This window comes from Tenrec ecaudatus, chromosome 5 (genome assembly GCF_050624435.1).
Source record: "Tenrec ecaudatus isolate mTenEca1 chromosome 5, mTenEca1.hap1, whole genome shotgun sequence".
In the NCBI taxonomy this organism is placed as follows: Eukaryota; Metazoa; Chordata; class Mammalia; order Afrosoricida; family Tenrecidae; genus Tenrec; species Tenrec ecaudatus.
This window is the reverse complement of record NC_134534.1, coordinates 47,496,668-47,510,513: the sequence shown is the minus strand read 5'-3', so window position 1 is coordinate 47,510,513 and position 13,846 is coordinate 47,496,668. Positions and strand designations below refer to the sequence as shown.

General features: G+C 37.8%; 1 protein-coding gene across 1 annotated transcript in view; it reads left to right on the top strand.

Moving 5' to 3' along the window:
* Positions 1–10,598, top strand: part of NECAB1 (N-terminal EF-hand calcium binding protein 1) — a 193,334-nt gene extending 182,736 nt beyond the window's left edge. Inside the window, exons 11-13 of the mRNA XM_075550616.1 lie at positions 6,425–6,502; positions 7,621–7,712; positions 10,570–10,598. Coding sequence (XP_075406731.1) covers positions 6,425–6,502; positions 7,621–7,712; positions 10,570–10,598 — 199 coding nt within the window. The remainder of the gene's footprint in view (positions 1–6,424; positions 6,503–7,620; positions 7,713–10,569) is intronic.
* The last annotated feature ends 3,248 nt before the right edge of the window (positions 10,599–13,846 follow it).

Below are 13,846 nucleotides of genomic sequence, written 5' to 3'. Positions count from 1 at the left end.
GCCTGAATGCCATATCAGAAATCAAGAAACATTTAGGTTCTTTGGCTTCAGTTAGGGCATAGGGGGAAAGGAAGTATCTCAGAGGGACAGACCTGTCCTTCAGAGCTAGTGGCTTCACTTAAGATCTTCAACCCAACTTTCCTTGGCCGGCATCCTTTCTCTCTAGAAGTCATTTCACTGACTGACTTGCCAACTATTCAAGGACTCCTAAAGCTCAGTGTGGAAGCTTGGCGATTACACCCAAGGACAGGAAGTAGGTGGTCAGTGTCACAGGAAACCGAAACATGCCGAAGGGGAAGACAATGTCTTCAGTAGAAGCTCATAAACCACAGCTCACAAGCAACTCATCATTTCACCCACAAATGATTGAAAGCTAATCATTTAGTTCCTAGGCTTTTTCAATTTTATTTTAACCACTAGTAATAGAACTATTTCTATTTAATTGGAAACATATTTCATAACTAGTCCTTTCTTGCCATCTCCACGCCACCCAGCCATTCCTGCCATTTCTGTCCTGCACAGTCTCAAGTAGCAGTCTCCTTCAGTGTCAGCCCCGGGACTGATCATCTGGGCCCTTTCTGGAAACACCCATTGTGTAAAGAAATTTTGGTCACTATATCACCTATGTCTCTTTGAGACAAAATCTGCATCTATTTCTTGTCACCCTTTTTACACTTCCTGCTCTTCTTTCCTGTGCTTCAGAATGGTAAAGAGGCAACCTTGGCAGTAAGAATGCCTTGGCCAAGTTATTATATCCATACTGCAGAGTCCTATCTGTAAAAGGGAAACAGCAAACACAAGCACCTGAATCAGAAAGAGATGGTTTTGACTACAACTTAGAGAAAGCACATCCTAAGTGCATTTTTTAAATTGTCAATAAGAAGCCTGCAGGTGGGAATCTCAAGGCTTACTATAGCCGAGTGCTCACTTTGAGGTCTTTCTTTTATTTACTTTTAATTTAATCATTTTATTTGGGGTTCATACAACCCTTATCACAATCCACACATACATCCATTGTGTAAAACACATTTCTACATTTGTTGCCCTGATCATTCTCAAAACATTTGCTTTCTACTTTAACATTTGGGATCAGCTCCTAATTTTTCCTCTTCCCTCCTCGTTCTCCCCTCCCTCATGAACCCTTGATAATATACAAATTATTATTTTGTCCTATCTTACACTGTCCAACATCTCCTTTCACCCACTTTTCTGTTGTCCATCCCCCAGAGAGGAGGTTGTATAGAGATCCTTGTAATCAGTTTCCCTTTCCACCTCAACCTCCCTCTACCCTCCCAGTATTACCACTCTCAGCACTGATCCTGAAGGAATCTTCTGTCCTGAATTTCCTGTGTTTCCCATTCCTATCTGTACCAGTGTGCATCCTCTGGTCTAGCCAGATTTGTAAGGTAGAATTCAGATCATGATATTGGGGGAGGGGGAGGAAGCATTTAGAAAACTAGATGAACGTTGTATGTTTCATCATTGCTACACTGCACCCTGACTGGCACATCTCCTCCCTGCGACCCCTGTGTAAGGAGATTTCCAGTTGCCTACAGATGGGTCCTGGGTCCCCAATCTGCACTCCTCCTCATTCACAATGATTTGATTTTTTGTTCTTGATGCCTTCGACACCTTGTGATCACATAGGCTTGTGTGCTTCTTCCATGTGGGCTTTGTTGCTTTTCAGCTAGATGGCCGCTTGTTTACCTTCAAGTCTTTAGACCCTAGCTTTCTTCACATTTGCTTATGTACCCACTTTGTCTTCAGCAATCATGTTGGGAAGGTGAGCATCATGGAATGCCAGTTTAACAGAACAAAGTGTTCTTGAATTGAAGGAGTACTTGAGTGGAAGCCCAATGTCCTTCTGCTACCGTAATACCAAATCTATAAATATATGCACATAGATCTACTTCCCCATCCTCATATATATTTACATATGTACATGCCTTTATTTAGACCTCTATAAATGCCCTTTGCCTCCTATCTCTTTCCTCTATTTCCTTTTAATTTCCTCTTGTCCCACTATCGTGCTCAGCCTTCAATTGGGTTTCAGTAAATCCTCTCAGTTATATTACCATTGATCATGTCCTACCAGGCCTCCTACACCCTCCTCACCACTGATTTGGATCACTTGTTGTTCCCTTGTCCCTGGGTTTGTTAACACCACTTCCTTTTCTCCAACCTCCCCCTCTCCCATGTCCCTCCAGAACCGTGGGTCCTGTTTTCTTTTCCAGATTGTTCATCCAGCCTATTTTATTTAGACAGACCTGCAGAGATAATAACATGCACAAAAACAAGACAGAGCAAAATCAGCAACAAAAGAAAACAAAATAACAGCAAAAAGCTAATGACAAACACACACACAACAACAAAAGAAAAGTTTGTAGTTATTCAAGGACTGTTTGTTGGCCTTTAGGAATGTTTTCTGGCCGAGTCTGATGGGGTGGCAAGCCCTGGCCCCAAAGTCTATTTTTGGTATTCCCTGGAGACTTCATTGCTCTGTTCCCCTTGCTGTTCTGTTGCACACTCTTAGTGTTTTGCCTCAGTATGTTGGGATCAGATCGGGAGTAATCCCCACACTGTCTCCAGTGTTGTCCCCTGTGGGGCTATGGGTCAGTGAGGGATGTCGTGTCTCATAGTGGGGCCGACCATGTGGTCTTCTCTGTGGATTGGCTGCTCTGAGCAGGAATATCCTCCTCAAGGCTAGGTGGACCAGGATGTGCTCCACTCTGTTTGCCTCCCCCTTCATTTGCTCCCGTGTGCTCTGATCAGACATGTCCCTCTCCCTGAGCTGCAGATTCAGTGCTGTCCTCGGAAGTAAATTCTTCTTGGGGGAGGGGCAGCTGTCCACATAGTTGGGATTGGGGCTGGCCCCTCAGACTCAAGGTATTTCTTTGAGCCCTATCATCTGTGTTTCATCGCTTCCATCTGGCTCTTAACCAGTTGACTTCCAGGCAGAAAGAAGAATAATGGCAAACACTCCTCCAAATGTTTCATCCTAAGGACGCCAATGTTTTGTATAGGAGCCCCTGCCTCCCAGCATCCTTCCCGTTGGGTCTCATTGTGGTCAATTGGTCTCTCAGGCCAATCCTGGTTGCTTCATGGTGTACACTGCAACCTGAACACAGCAGAATTTTATTAGCCAGAGGAGAGCAGATGGATAGGCAACTAACAATACCTGCCCGTGATTATGAAGGTTGGATGACTCCAGCCGTACTTAATAAAACAGGACAATTCATGAAAGTGATCGTTGACATCATCATTATTAATACTTTAAAAACAAAAACCTCACTGCCATGGGGTCGATTCTGAATCATAGTGACCAGACAGGGCAGGGTAGAACTGCCCCTGTGAGTTTCCCAGTCTGTACATCTTTTTCCCTCAGAGCAGCTGGGGGGCTCGAACTGCTGACCGTGCCGTTAGTGGCCCACTGTGCCACAAGGGTTCCTGATGATTAACACGTACACAACTAAAATTACTATCATTTCATTATTAACTTGCAGCTTTCCAGCGTCACATTTCCTGCTCATTTTAGGATCCTTTTTACTCCATTCTTTTTACTACTGTCACCTATCGCAGGTCTCAGCTTTCATACCTACACAATGGCAGTGTTACTTGCTTTTGGCTATTACTCCCACGACGACAAGAATTAAACACATTCACATACTATCTGTCAAGAACTACATTCTGCATGAAACCCCTTATTTAATTCTCATAGTACTATTATTGTCAACATTGTCACTTTGCTAACCAGTGGTGGATGATAGTAGGTCTGTTGGGCCGCACAGCATGCTCGCCAATCCACAGAAGGGGTCCATAGATTTTTATAAGGCTTGGGGTTTTAGATAGTTTTGAGAAATGGATGATTCAGACATCAGTAGAAGTGGGTTTTTAATAAGGTACTACATAGTACAAATTTGTTTGCAGAAAATTGTTGATGAAGAGCTAGGCCAAGTATTTTAAACCTTCTCCTAAATAGACTTGAACTAGAACTTGTCATTACCTTGTCAGGTTCCCTGTTCAAATTTTTGGTTTGGATATCTTCACCAGACATATTGATATTAGGAAATGAAACCTATAATCATTTTTAGGGAAAAGAAACCTATAAGCTTGTCTTTTTTTAAAACCAAAAGTAAGCATTTTGTAATGGAAGTAGAATTTATCTGAATTCTTAAGTTTATAGATCACTGGCTGAAGATTCTAAATGAGTGGATAAAGGAACATTTAAGGCCATGTTTCTGGAAATCTTTGTCTTAAAATGTATTGTCCACGTCAAAATCACCCAGGAGCTTGTAAAACTGTGGGTTCTAGGCTGACACCAGACAATAGGTGAGGGTGGATTCAGGGAATTTGCATTTTTATAAGCGTCACATAAGAATGCAGAATTATTTTAGGGGAAGAAACTTTCTTTTTCAAAAAAAATTTAGAGAAAAAAGTTTAGTCATATTCAGAAACACTTTTCAGAAACAAAATGAACTTGAACTAAAAGCTAGGAACGTTGAACTCGACCCCAAGCTCTGCAATAAAAGTATTAGATCTTACCTAGTCCGTTTAGTCTAGGCATTAGCTTCTCTCCCTGCCAATGGCTGAACTACCCTTAGCATTTGAAAATTATATGTTAATTTGATTATAATTTCTGGAATTGTCCACCACAAAGGACTATCAACTCCTCAGATTAGAAGTCTAGTTTTATTTCTAAATTCCTATTATCCTACATGAGTTTTCCCCAGAAATTCTGAATTTGAGCTAATAATAATATTTTCCCCTTTATATGATAATGAACCAAATTACATAAACCACCCTATGAAACCCCTGAAACACCCTTTGATAAAGGCCCCTACGACGCACGACAGGAAGAGGCATAAAAAATGTAGTATTAACATTTGTGTTTAGCTTCTGCCACCTGCTGTTCACATTTAGGTAAATCCAAACTTGACATTAATCGTGACTGTTTCCCAGTTCGGAATCCCCTCTAAGGCAAGGGGGTTGGCTTTTGTTTTGCTGGAGGTGTGTTTCAAAAATATGTTCTCTGTTATCTGTCTTCTCAATTTTCTTGCCTTTCTAGCCTCACATTTTGCTTCATAGTCTGAATAGATTGTGAAACATTACATTGAACAAACTAAATTTCTGGAAGCAATTTGTTTTTAAGGCACTTTTACTTTTCCCTCCCACTTTCCCTGGAGTTCATAAATCCGTCTCCTCTTTAGTTGTCAGGGAGGATTCTGGAGTTGAAAAGCTGGTCTACCTCGAATGGGTTCAAACCTAGTGGATATTAGCCCAATACCTTCTATACAACCATCTCAATAGTGTCCTAGTTTTCAGCTTTAACGTGTATCTATCACCTAAGCTGTTTCTCAAATCTCTGGTTTTTCTCTATGCTTTGTATGGACCGTCCCCATATCAGACCTCATACTGTTTTCAGGGCATCTTTTAACCCACTGCTATCGCCATGTCTCCCTGAAGCACTTGGCTGTGTTTGGCAGTTTGAACCCACCCAGTGGCTCTGTGGGAGAGAGAACTGCCAATCGGCTTTTGTGCAGATGACGGCTGAGAAACCACCAGCAGCAGTTCAACTGATCACATGGGGTCGCCAGGAGCGGAAATTCACTCGACAAGAAAAGTGGACATAGAAAAAGAAGAGCAATTCTTTCTTGTAGGAATTTTAAAGCACTAAAGAGAAAAAACATCAGTGCTCCTCATTGCTAAGGATTAATCTACACTCTTCACCTCAGCTTCTTTTTCTGGTCATACCTCTCTTCATTCAGCCAAAGCTTGCAATATATGCCGTCAACCATATTCACGTTATGGGAGAGCTGGATGTGAGGGAGGAATAAAAAGTCAAATTATGGCAGATCCATCAACTCTCAAACGCCCAAATCTGCTCTGAGACATAATTGAGGGTGTGAGGGAGGAAACCGTCCATCGCAGTCTGCTGTATAGCTGCAGTCATGTGGTTCAGGTGACTTAGATGGTTTAGATGGTTTAGAAAAAAGCTGTCCATGCCAGGAGGTAAGGGTATACCATCAAGAATTTGGCAAAAACCATGGAGATTGACAGGACTCCTTACAAAGAACTAAAGTTGAGGGCATGGACAGTGGCTTACACACACATATTTTTGAACCCTGGTCCAATAGATGCTTGATAATTTTGAGTGAATGCCTGGTGAATTAAATTTTACCATGTATTTGTCCTATAGTGAGATGGTTGTGATGCCATAGAAGATAATGGAAGAATTCTATGAAACATTGCAATTTTTTAAAAAGTTGCAATAAGCAAACAATGTTGAATGAATCAATTCTGGACAAAACTGTTCCACTTCCATAAGACTGTTTTATGCTACATATTGAGATGATTAAAATCACATAGTTTCTTGTCTTTCAATTTCCTGTGGATAATTAAGCCTTTTCTTTTTTTCCCATTCTAGTATTTCTATTCAGAAGCTTTCAAATGAATCTCGCTACATGATTTATGAGTTCTGGGAGAACAGTAGTGTGTGGAACAGGTAATTTAAGAGCAAAGGATGTTTTTTTGTGAAGTCTCTCTGGCAGCAATATACATGACGCAATTTGGGGACTTGTAGGAAACTCATTGAAAAACCCTTTCTCTCTCCTTAGTACTTGTCCCATGTCCTCATTATCTTGACTCCCGCACATTTCTTTAATGGGCTTGAAACTACACTTTCCTCTTGGAGCACAAATCCTATGGTCATGGTTCCACTTGGAATCGTAGCCCTTTTACTGATGCGAGTAGGACAGATGGAGAGAGGCGCCCTGGTGTCCAAGGCAAGGAGTGCAACAAAGGATGTTGAAATGTGAAAACCAGAAAAAAATCTTTACCTGCTCAATTTCCATACAGTCTTTTTACAAATAAATCTAGACATAATGGTTAACAATATCAGGGCCTAACAATTTGGCTGCAGGTCTTTAAAACCCTGCAAATAAGGAGGAAATTTAAGACCTTGCTTGGCAAAGATAAAATGACTCTATTTCCGTGAAATTAAAACAATGACTAGCAAATTGAGAAATTTAGAAAAATGGGATCAAGACTTGTTATCTCGACATTATAGAAAACAGTTCCAAAGACACTTGTATATCTCTTTAATAAGCCCATGTTTGGGTGGGTGTTAAATGCGCTTATGCACATAAGAATGTTTGGAAATTCCATTTTTACTTATTTCAGCTGAAAGTTTTATTTTTGTGATAATTTTGAAGGCACTTTCCAGTATAATTAAGGCATGTTGAGGCCTATGGAAGTTCAGGCAAATAACAGAAACTTAAAAGCAAGTTATTAGACTTAATGTTTTTAGACCTATATTCTGAGATAATTTCTTTATTCTTTTAGCTATCTTGCTTTGTATGAAACACCATCCAGCCAAGAAAATCTTCTATTTAAACCAGCTGTAATTAAAATCTGCCTCCTATTGTTTTATCTTCTATAGAAGATTATAATTTTTAAAATATCTTTTATTTATGTCATTTGTTAAATTAACCACAATCTATTTTGGGGCACAAAGTCAGTGGGCAATCCAAATCATTCAAAATCATGCCATGTTGATTGAAGTTGGTCCTTACTGCATTTTGTTTCAGAAAATGATTAAAAATGCATTGTATTAACTTACAGACATCTTCAGATGAATTACAGCAAGACATTCCAAAGAAGTAACGTGGATTTCTTGGAAACACCAGAGCTCACATCTACTATGCTCGTTCCTGGTAATTATCCTGGGATCACATGCTTCTGTGTGCTTCTGTATTGTCTCTTTCCTTTTAAAAGGCAGCATATTCTTTCCCCCTAACATTTTACCTATAGTGCTCTCTTTAGGGTTTAACATCTTGAAAAGGGCGAGAGGGGGAATAAGAGCTGTATATATTCTTGTCAATAGATTTTAGTTGACCAAAATTTGTATTCAAATTAAATGCACGTCACTTACTAATCATCTTGAAACTTTAACAGACTAAAAGTCAAATCATGATACATCGATATTTTGCTAATCCTTTTTCATATTTTAATATTTCAGTTTTGTGTACTGAATATAACTTGAAATAATGTGTCCATAAAAGGGGATTAAAATGGTTAGAAATATTTTAAAATAATAAAACACCTGAAAATGCTGTGGCTTAGGAATTGGGCTGCCAACCTCAAGGTTGGTGGTTCAAACCCACTAGTCATCTATTGGGAGAAAGATGAGGCTATCTATCCCATATTTAGTCCCCCAAAGTTCATACAAGGTTGCTATGAGTTGGAATGGAGTTTGTGTCTGTGGAAAAAGATCTATTATCTATTTTTTTCCATGTTTTTTTTAATTGGGGAAAAAGAGACTAGAGAGAATAGTATCATATATTGTGGGACTTTTAAAAAGATTTGGTCAATTGGAGAACAGATTTAAAAAATTAAAAATTCTGAAACTGAAGCTAAGCAAGGTGAGAGAGATCAGGTGTGAATGCCTTCAAATGCAATTGGATGGTTCTCACTCTCAGACTGAGCTCTAAATATAGACTCAAATTTACCATAGATCTTAAAGATGGTTTATATGGACTACAGATATTTATAGAGCTTGTTTATCTCAATTTTAAATCTCAAATAGTAAAGTTTCCAACATATGGTTGAAGTCTTTTCACTCACAATTTGACTCATGAAGTTTAATTTAGGGTGCACCATAGCTTTAAGAAAGGTACAAGTGAGAATATGGTAATAATAGGTATGAAGGAACCGACTGTGGCAAATGCCTTGAATTTCTGAATTTACTTTCTTTAAAAAAATTCAGCTAAATCATACCTAACTTGACCAGTATAAATGGAAAGATTCCAAGTCATTTCTGTCACTATGGCTCCTGTACCCTTTGTGTATGAAAAGTGGACTATCTCATTTACCTTCACATCCTGTTACCCTGCCCAGTTGCGGTGGTACTGCAGAGTACAATACAAGAAACCATGTATTTTCCAAAAGAAGTAAATAAGTTGATATCACTACATTGCACTGGTTTTGTCATAAAAATTTCCAAGCAGTTCTGATATTAGTAATTTGTAGGTATATCATCTTATACATTCTTTAACTGCCTAAACTGGTTCAAAATGTAAGAGCAAGCTTGCTCTTATTGTGCCAAGTCTTTCTAAGAAAATACCAGAGGCAAGCAAGGAGTAGAAATGGGAGGCTAATGGGTTTTTGGCTGTGGGAAAATAAAAATAGCAAAGACAGGAAAATTTATCTGGCTTGATTGTAGGTCACTTAACTTCCGATGTACTATTCATGTCATTGCTACATATCTATCTTCCTCACTCAGAGCATTTTGTAATTTATATTAAATTCTTCCCTGGCCATGGTGGTACAGCGTGTAAGGTACTCAGCCGCTAACTAAAAGGTCCATGGTTTGAATCCAGTAACTGCTTCCGGAGCTAAGGATATTCCTTTATACCCATTATTACAAGTTACTGCTTTGTTCACCCTATAGGGTAGTTCTGTTGTCCTGCAGGACCACTGAGTTCCCACGTAACCAGTGTTGTGCATTTAACATGTTGGATGGTACTGATGGGCAAAAATGAAAACAGTTAAAATGTTATCAGCTGCACAGTTTTAGACCTAAAATAAAACCTCTAAAGAAAAATAGCGGTTGAATTTAGAAACAAAAAATTTATAGATTTTATTTATAATTCACAAATCATTTGTATTCAGTTTTTAATAGACAAAGCAACTAGAATATATCCATAAAATTCAAAATAAAATATATTCTTAGGAACACTCAAATATAAAATCAAGAATGTGTAAGGAAAATTAGGTGTATTGGAAGATGGCAACCAAGATCCAAATCCCACAGAGACAAAAAAACTGCAAAGAAAAACCGTTATGGGATAAATATGTGATTATGTAAGAAAAAAGATCCTTTGGCCAACAAATTAAAAGCTTTGAAAGCAAATTTTATTCCTTTTCATTTTTATTTCTCACATTTTACTGATCTTAATTCTTTACCATAGACTTGTCACTGAGATATTAATGTTAAAAAGTAGATTTTCAAATTTATACTGTAGGCATGAGTAAAAAGTAGTACTCAGCACACCCATTTAGTTGTATACAATCTCCTGAAATCTTTATGTAAATATATCATATATATTTCAAAAGCACCTACATTATAAACATTTAAAATCTTATGGCAAAGACAAACTCTTTTAAAATGAAATAGAATTTTAAGTAGATTACCAAGTACTAAGAGAAATGATACTAATAATAATCAAATAGAAAGAGTGTCACCACATTTCAGATAAGCAATTATGTAGACACAAAGTGGGAGGAAAATGGCCTGTTTAGAATGCTATGTTCATCCCTCACCATGGCCCCGTGGACAAGTGGTGGGCCCTGCATGCATGAAGGCCTTGGCAGCCCTGCGCTGTCTCACCTGTGCCCACCAAATAAAAGTTGAACTTCCTGATTTTAAAAAATCGAATGCTGTTCCTTAAATTAACTGGGTTTTGAGTTTCTATGTCCAAAAAGATAGAGAGAGAGAAGGATATTAGCAGAGAAAAGAAACTTTGAGCAACATGTAGATTATAGTTTTCAGTATTTTCTTTCTCTTTACAGCTTCATGGTGGATCCTGAACAACAACTAAACATTAAGACATGTTCTTTATGGTTCAAAGTGCAAAACAACTGTTCTTATTTAACATGTGAATTAGACAGTTTTGTGGTTGTTAATCTACTGCATTCTTTTGTTAAATATATTTACTCTGACGTGCACTCTTGAAAACTGTGTTACCTAATTTAGACATTCATGTGAATTTTAGTTCAATTTCCAGTCTTCACTATTATTCTCAGTATTTGATCATTGGTTTAGTACCTTAACACCTTTTACTGGAAAAATTGTGCAAATGAAATTCTTTTGATGAAGGACAAATGCATAGCATGAAAACTTAAGGGTGAATAATTTATAGGACAGATTTTATAGACTGTTACCTATCACAAAGTGTTAAATAGATGTTTTGTGATTGTATGTAGCTGCTTGTCTGTGAGTGAAGTTTATTCTTCAATAAGGCCTATTCAATAACCAACTCATCTCATCAAATTCATTTTACATTACTCAAAAAGATAATGCATAGGCATAAAAAGTCTTGAATATAATAAATTTCTATTCATTTGTCAAGTTACAAGCTAGTTTTTCACAGTAAACAAACAATCGTGTGATAAGGTACCATTTAGTAAGGTAACACTACTATATCATTTATTAGCATCATAACCACCTGTATATAAGTTTTAAAATAACAAGAATAAAGCAGTTGTACTTTGAAAGAATCTAGCTCAAATTTTATGGCATATTGTTTGGGTGTGTGACCAAAAAGAAAAATCGACATTTTCATTTAACTAAAAATACATTTAAAATCATTTTTAAACTGAATGAAAATATGTCTTTATGATGTATGTTTGGATTGTCATAAGAGTTGTATGAGGCCCAATGAAATGATTTAAAAAATATATATGTCTTGAGCAGTTGTCCTCAAGTCCGCTCCAATTCATAGCAACCCTCCATGCAAGCACCGGAAGCGCTGCCCAGGTTGGGTTCACAATTGGTTGCAGCCACTGTGTCCATCTGTCTCTCCTTAAGGATCTTCCTCCTTTTCACTGACATTCAACACTACGACCCACCATGCCCTTTCCAGGGGCTGTTCTCTCCTGATAACACGTCCAAAATGCATGAGATGATGTCTCACCACTCTTGCTTCTAAGGAGCCATCTTGGCTGTACTTCCTCCACTTAGATTTACAAAAACTTTTAAGGAAATCAAAAAATAGAGAAAGCACTGGGCATAGAATATCTATTTTCTGCCCTCTCTCCGTTTTTCTGCCACTCCGAGTGTGGTGGTGCTCCGACTTCACCATGTCGTCTCATAAAACTTTCAGGATTAAGAAATTCCTGGCCAAGAAACAGAAGCAGAATTGGCCCATTCCCCAATGGATTCGAATGAAAACCGGTAATAAAATCAGGTACAACTCCAAGAGAAGACATTGGAGAAGAACCAAGCTGGGGCTGTAAGGAGCCCCCTGAAGGGTGGCACGCATGGCCGCATTTTCCCAGGCTCAAATTTTGTCCCCATCTGATGACTTGAACTTCTATTGGCAAATAATCTGGTTTATTCCTTGGTTTTTTGCTTCCTAATGAAGTTTAACAATAAATGATGTAAGGCTGTTGGTGTGAAAAAAAAAGAATATATATTTTCCTAGTTTCAATCCTAGAATTACTATAATTTTTAAATGATACTCTGCTATAAAACTCATATTTTGAATAAAATCTGTTATTATTGCAATCCCTTCTAGTGGACTAATAAGATATACGGACACTTACCTGTGTTAGTCGCTAGTCTAAATTCCATTCCTTCTGGAGGGGAAAAAAATGTATGTCCCTCCTATCTTTTCACTGTTTTAAAACTCAGGCAAACAAGAAGTTAAATTGTTGTTTTCTAATTATAAAATTTACACAAAACGATTTTCTCAAAACTAATTTGTGGAACTGCTACTATATACTATTGCATGCCCTTAGATCTCATCTAATCTAAATAAAATAATTTTTTGTCCTTCTAAATTTTTTCTACTAGACATTGAGAGTTAAACTTGACACACACACACACACACACACACACACACACACACACACAATCTGGGCCTGATCAGTTCTAACAGGAGCCCAGGTGATGCACTGGTCAAGTATCCAGCTGCTAACAGGTTGGCAGTACAAAGCCACCATCCACTTGATGGGAGTGAGATGTAGCAGTCTGATTCTGCAAAGACATACCTACATAGCCTTGGACACCCTAGGGAAGAGTTCTAACCTGTCCTCATGTAGGGTCACTATGAGTCAGAATCAACTTGATGACCCTTGTGCTTTGTTTCTCATTTCTAAAGTCGACAAACACTGTAAAACAAGAACTGGCTTAACACTTTATTTATAAAGCAACGGACAACATTAATGAAGATGTACAGTGATTATTCAAATAAGCTACACATGTATACAAAGGCAAATTAATAAGAAACAGTTTTTGAAGTTTCACTCTGATTATATACAATAAGGATCAACTTTCTTTGAAACCTAGGAGACTTTTGACATACAACCTTTCTTAAAAATGTTGGTCACAGATGTTTCCAGTAAATATAAACAAATCATAACCAAAATAGTGCTCTGGTTGGTCCATTTCAGTATATTTAGAAAGTACACAAAGTTTTTTAGTAAAGTAGTATGTCTTTAAAAGGATTTGCCCTTTAGTAATAGTGGTGATTAAGTGGAAAGGTTCTCTAGTTTTCAAATAAGAAACAGGATCTGTCATGTTTTAAACCAGTACCAAATGAACTTAAAAAATTATAAAGCAATTTTTATTTTTTGGTGATTCTGACCCAACCTTTTGCACCAAGTATACATATATTTGTATGTATAGATATGTGAGAAAGTATATGTGTGAGTGTGTTAACATACACACACATACTTGGCCCTGTAACGTAACAAAAATACTACAAAATAAAAAACTGGTCTGTGAACCTATATATAAATATTGCATCTTAAATTAACCAAAAATTATGATTAATGAAGATGCTTTTTCCATTTACAAAAGAATCAAATTGGGAGATAAGGGGGAGGGAATAATATAAAAATGAGGTAGTGAAAGACCAAGGTAGAAAACCTACCTGGACTAAAGCTTTAATCTAGGTAATGAACTCAAAATCCAGTGACCAGAGGAACTGGTATTAAGCGTTCAGGATCCTGTGAAAGATGTGACAGTTCACAAAAATGGTGGCCTTTTATTTTAATTCCTTGCCAATAGACCCCGGAGCTGAGAGATCAGAAGAACAGTGTGTTCACACTTACCTTTGTTAAG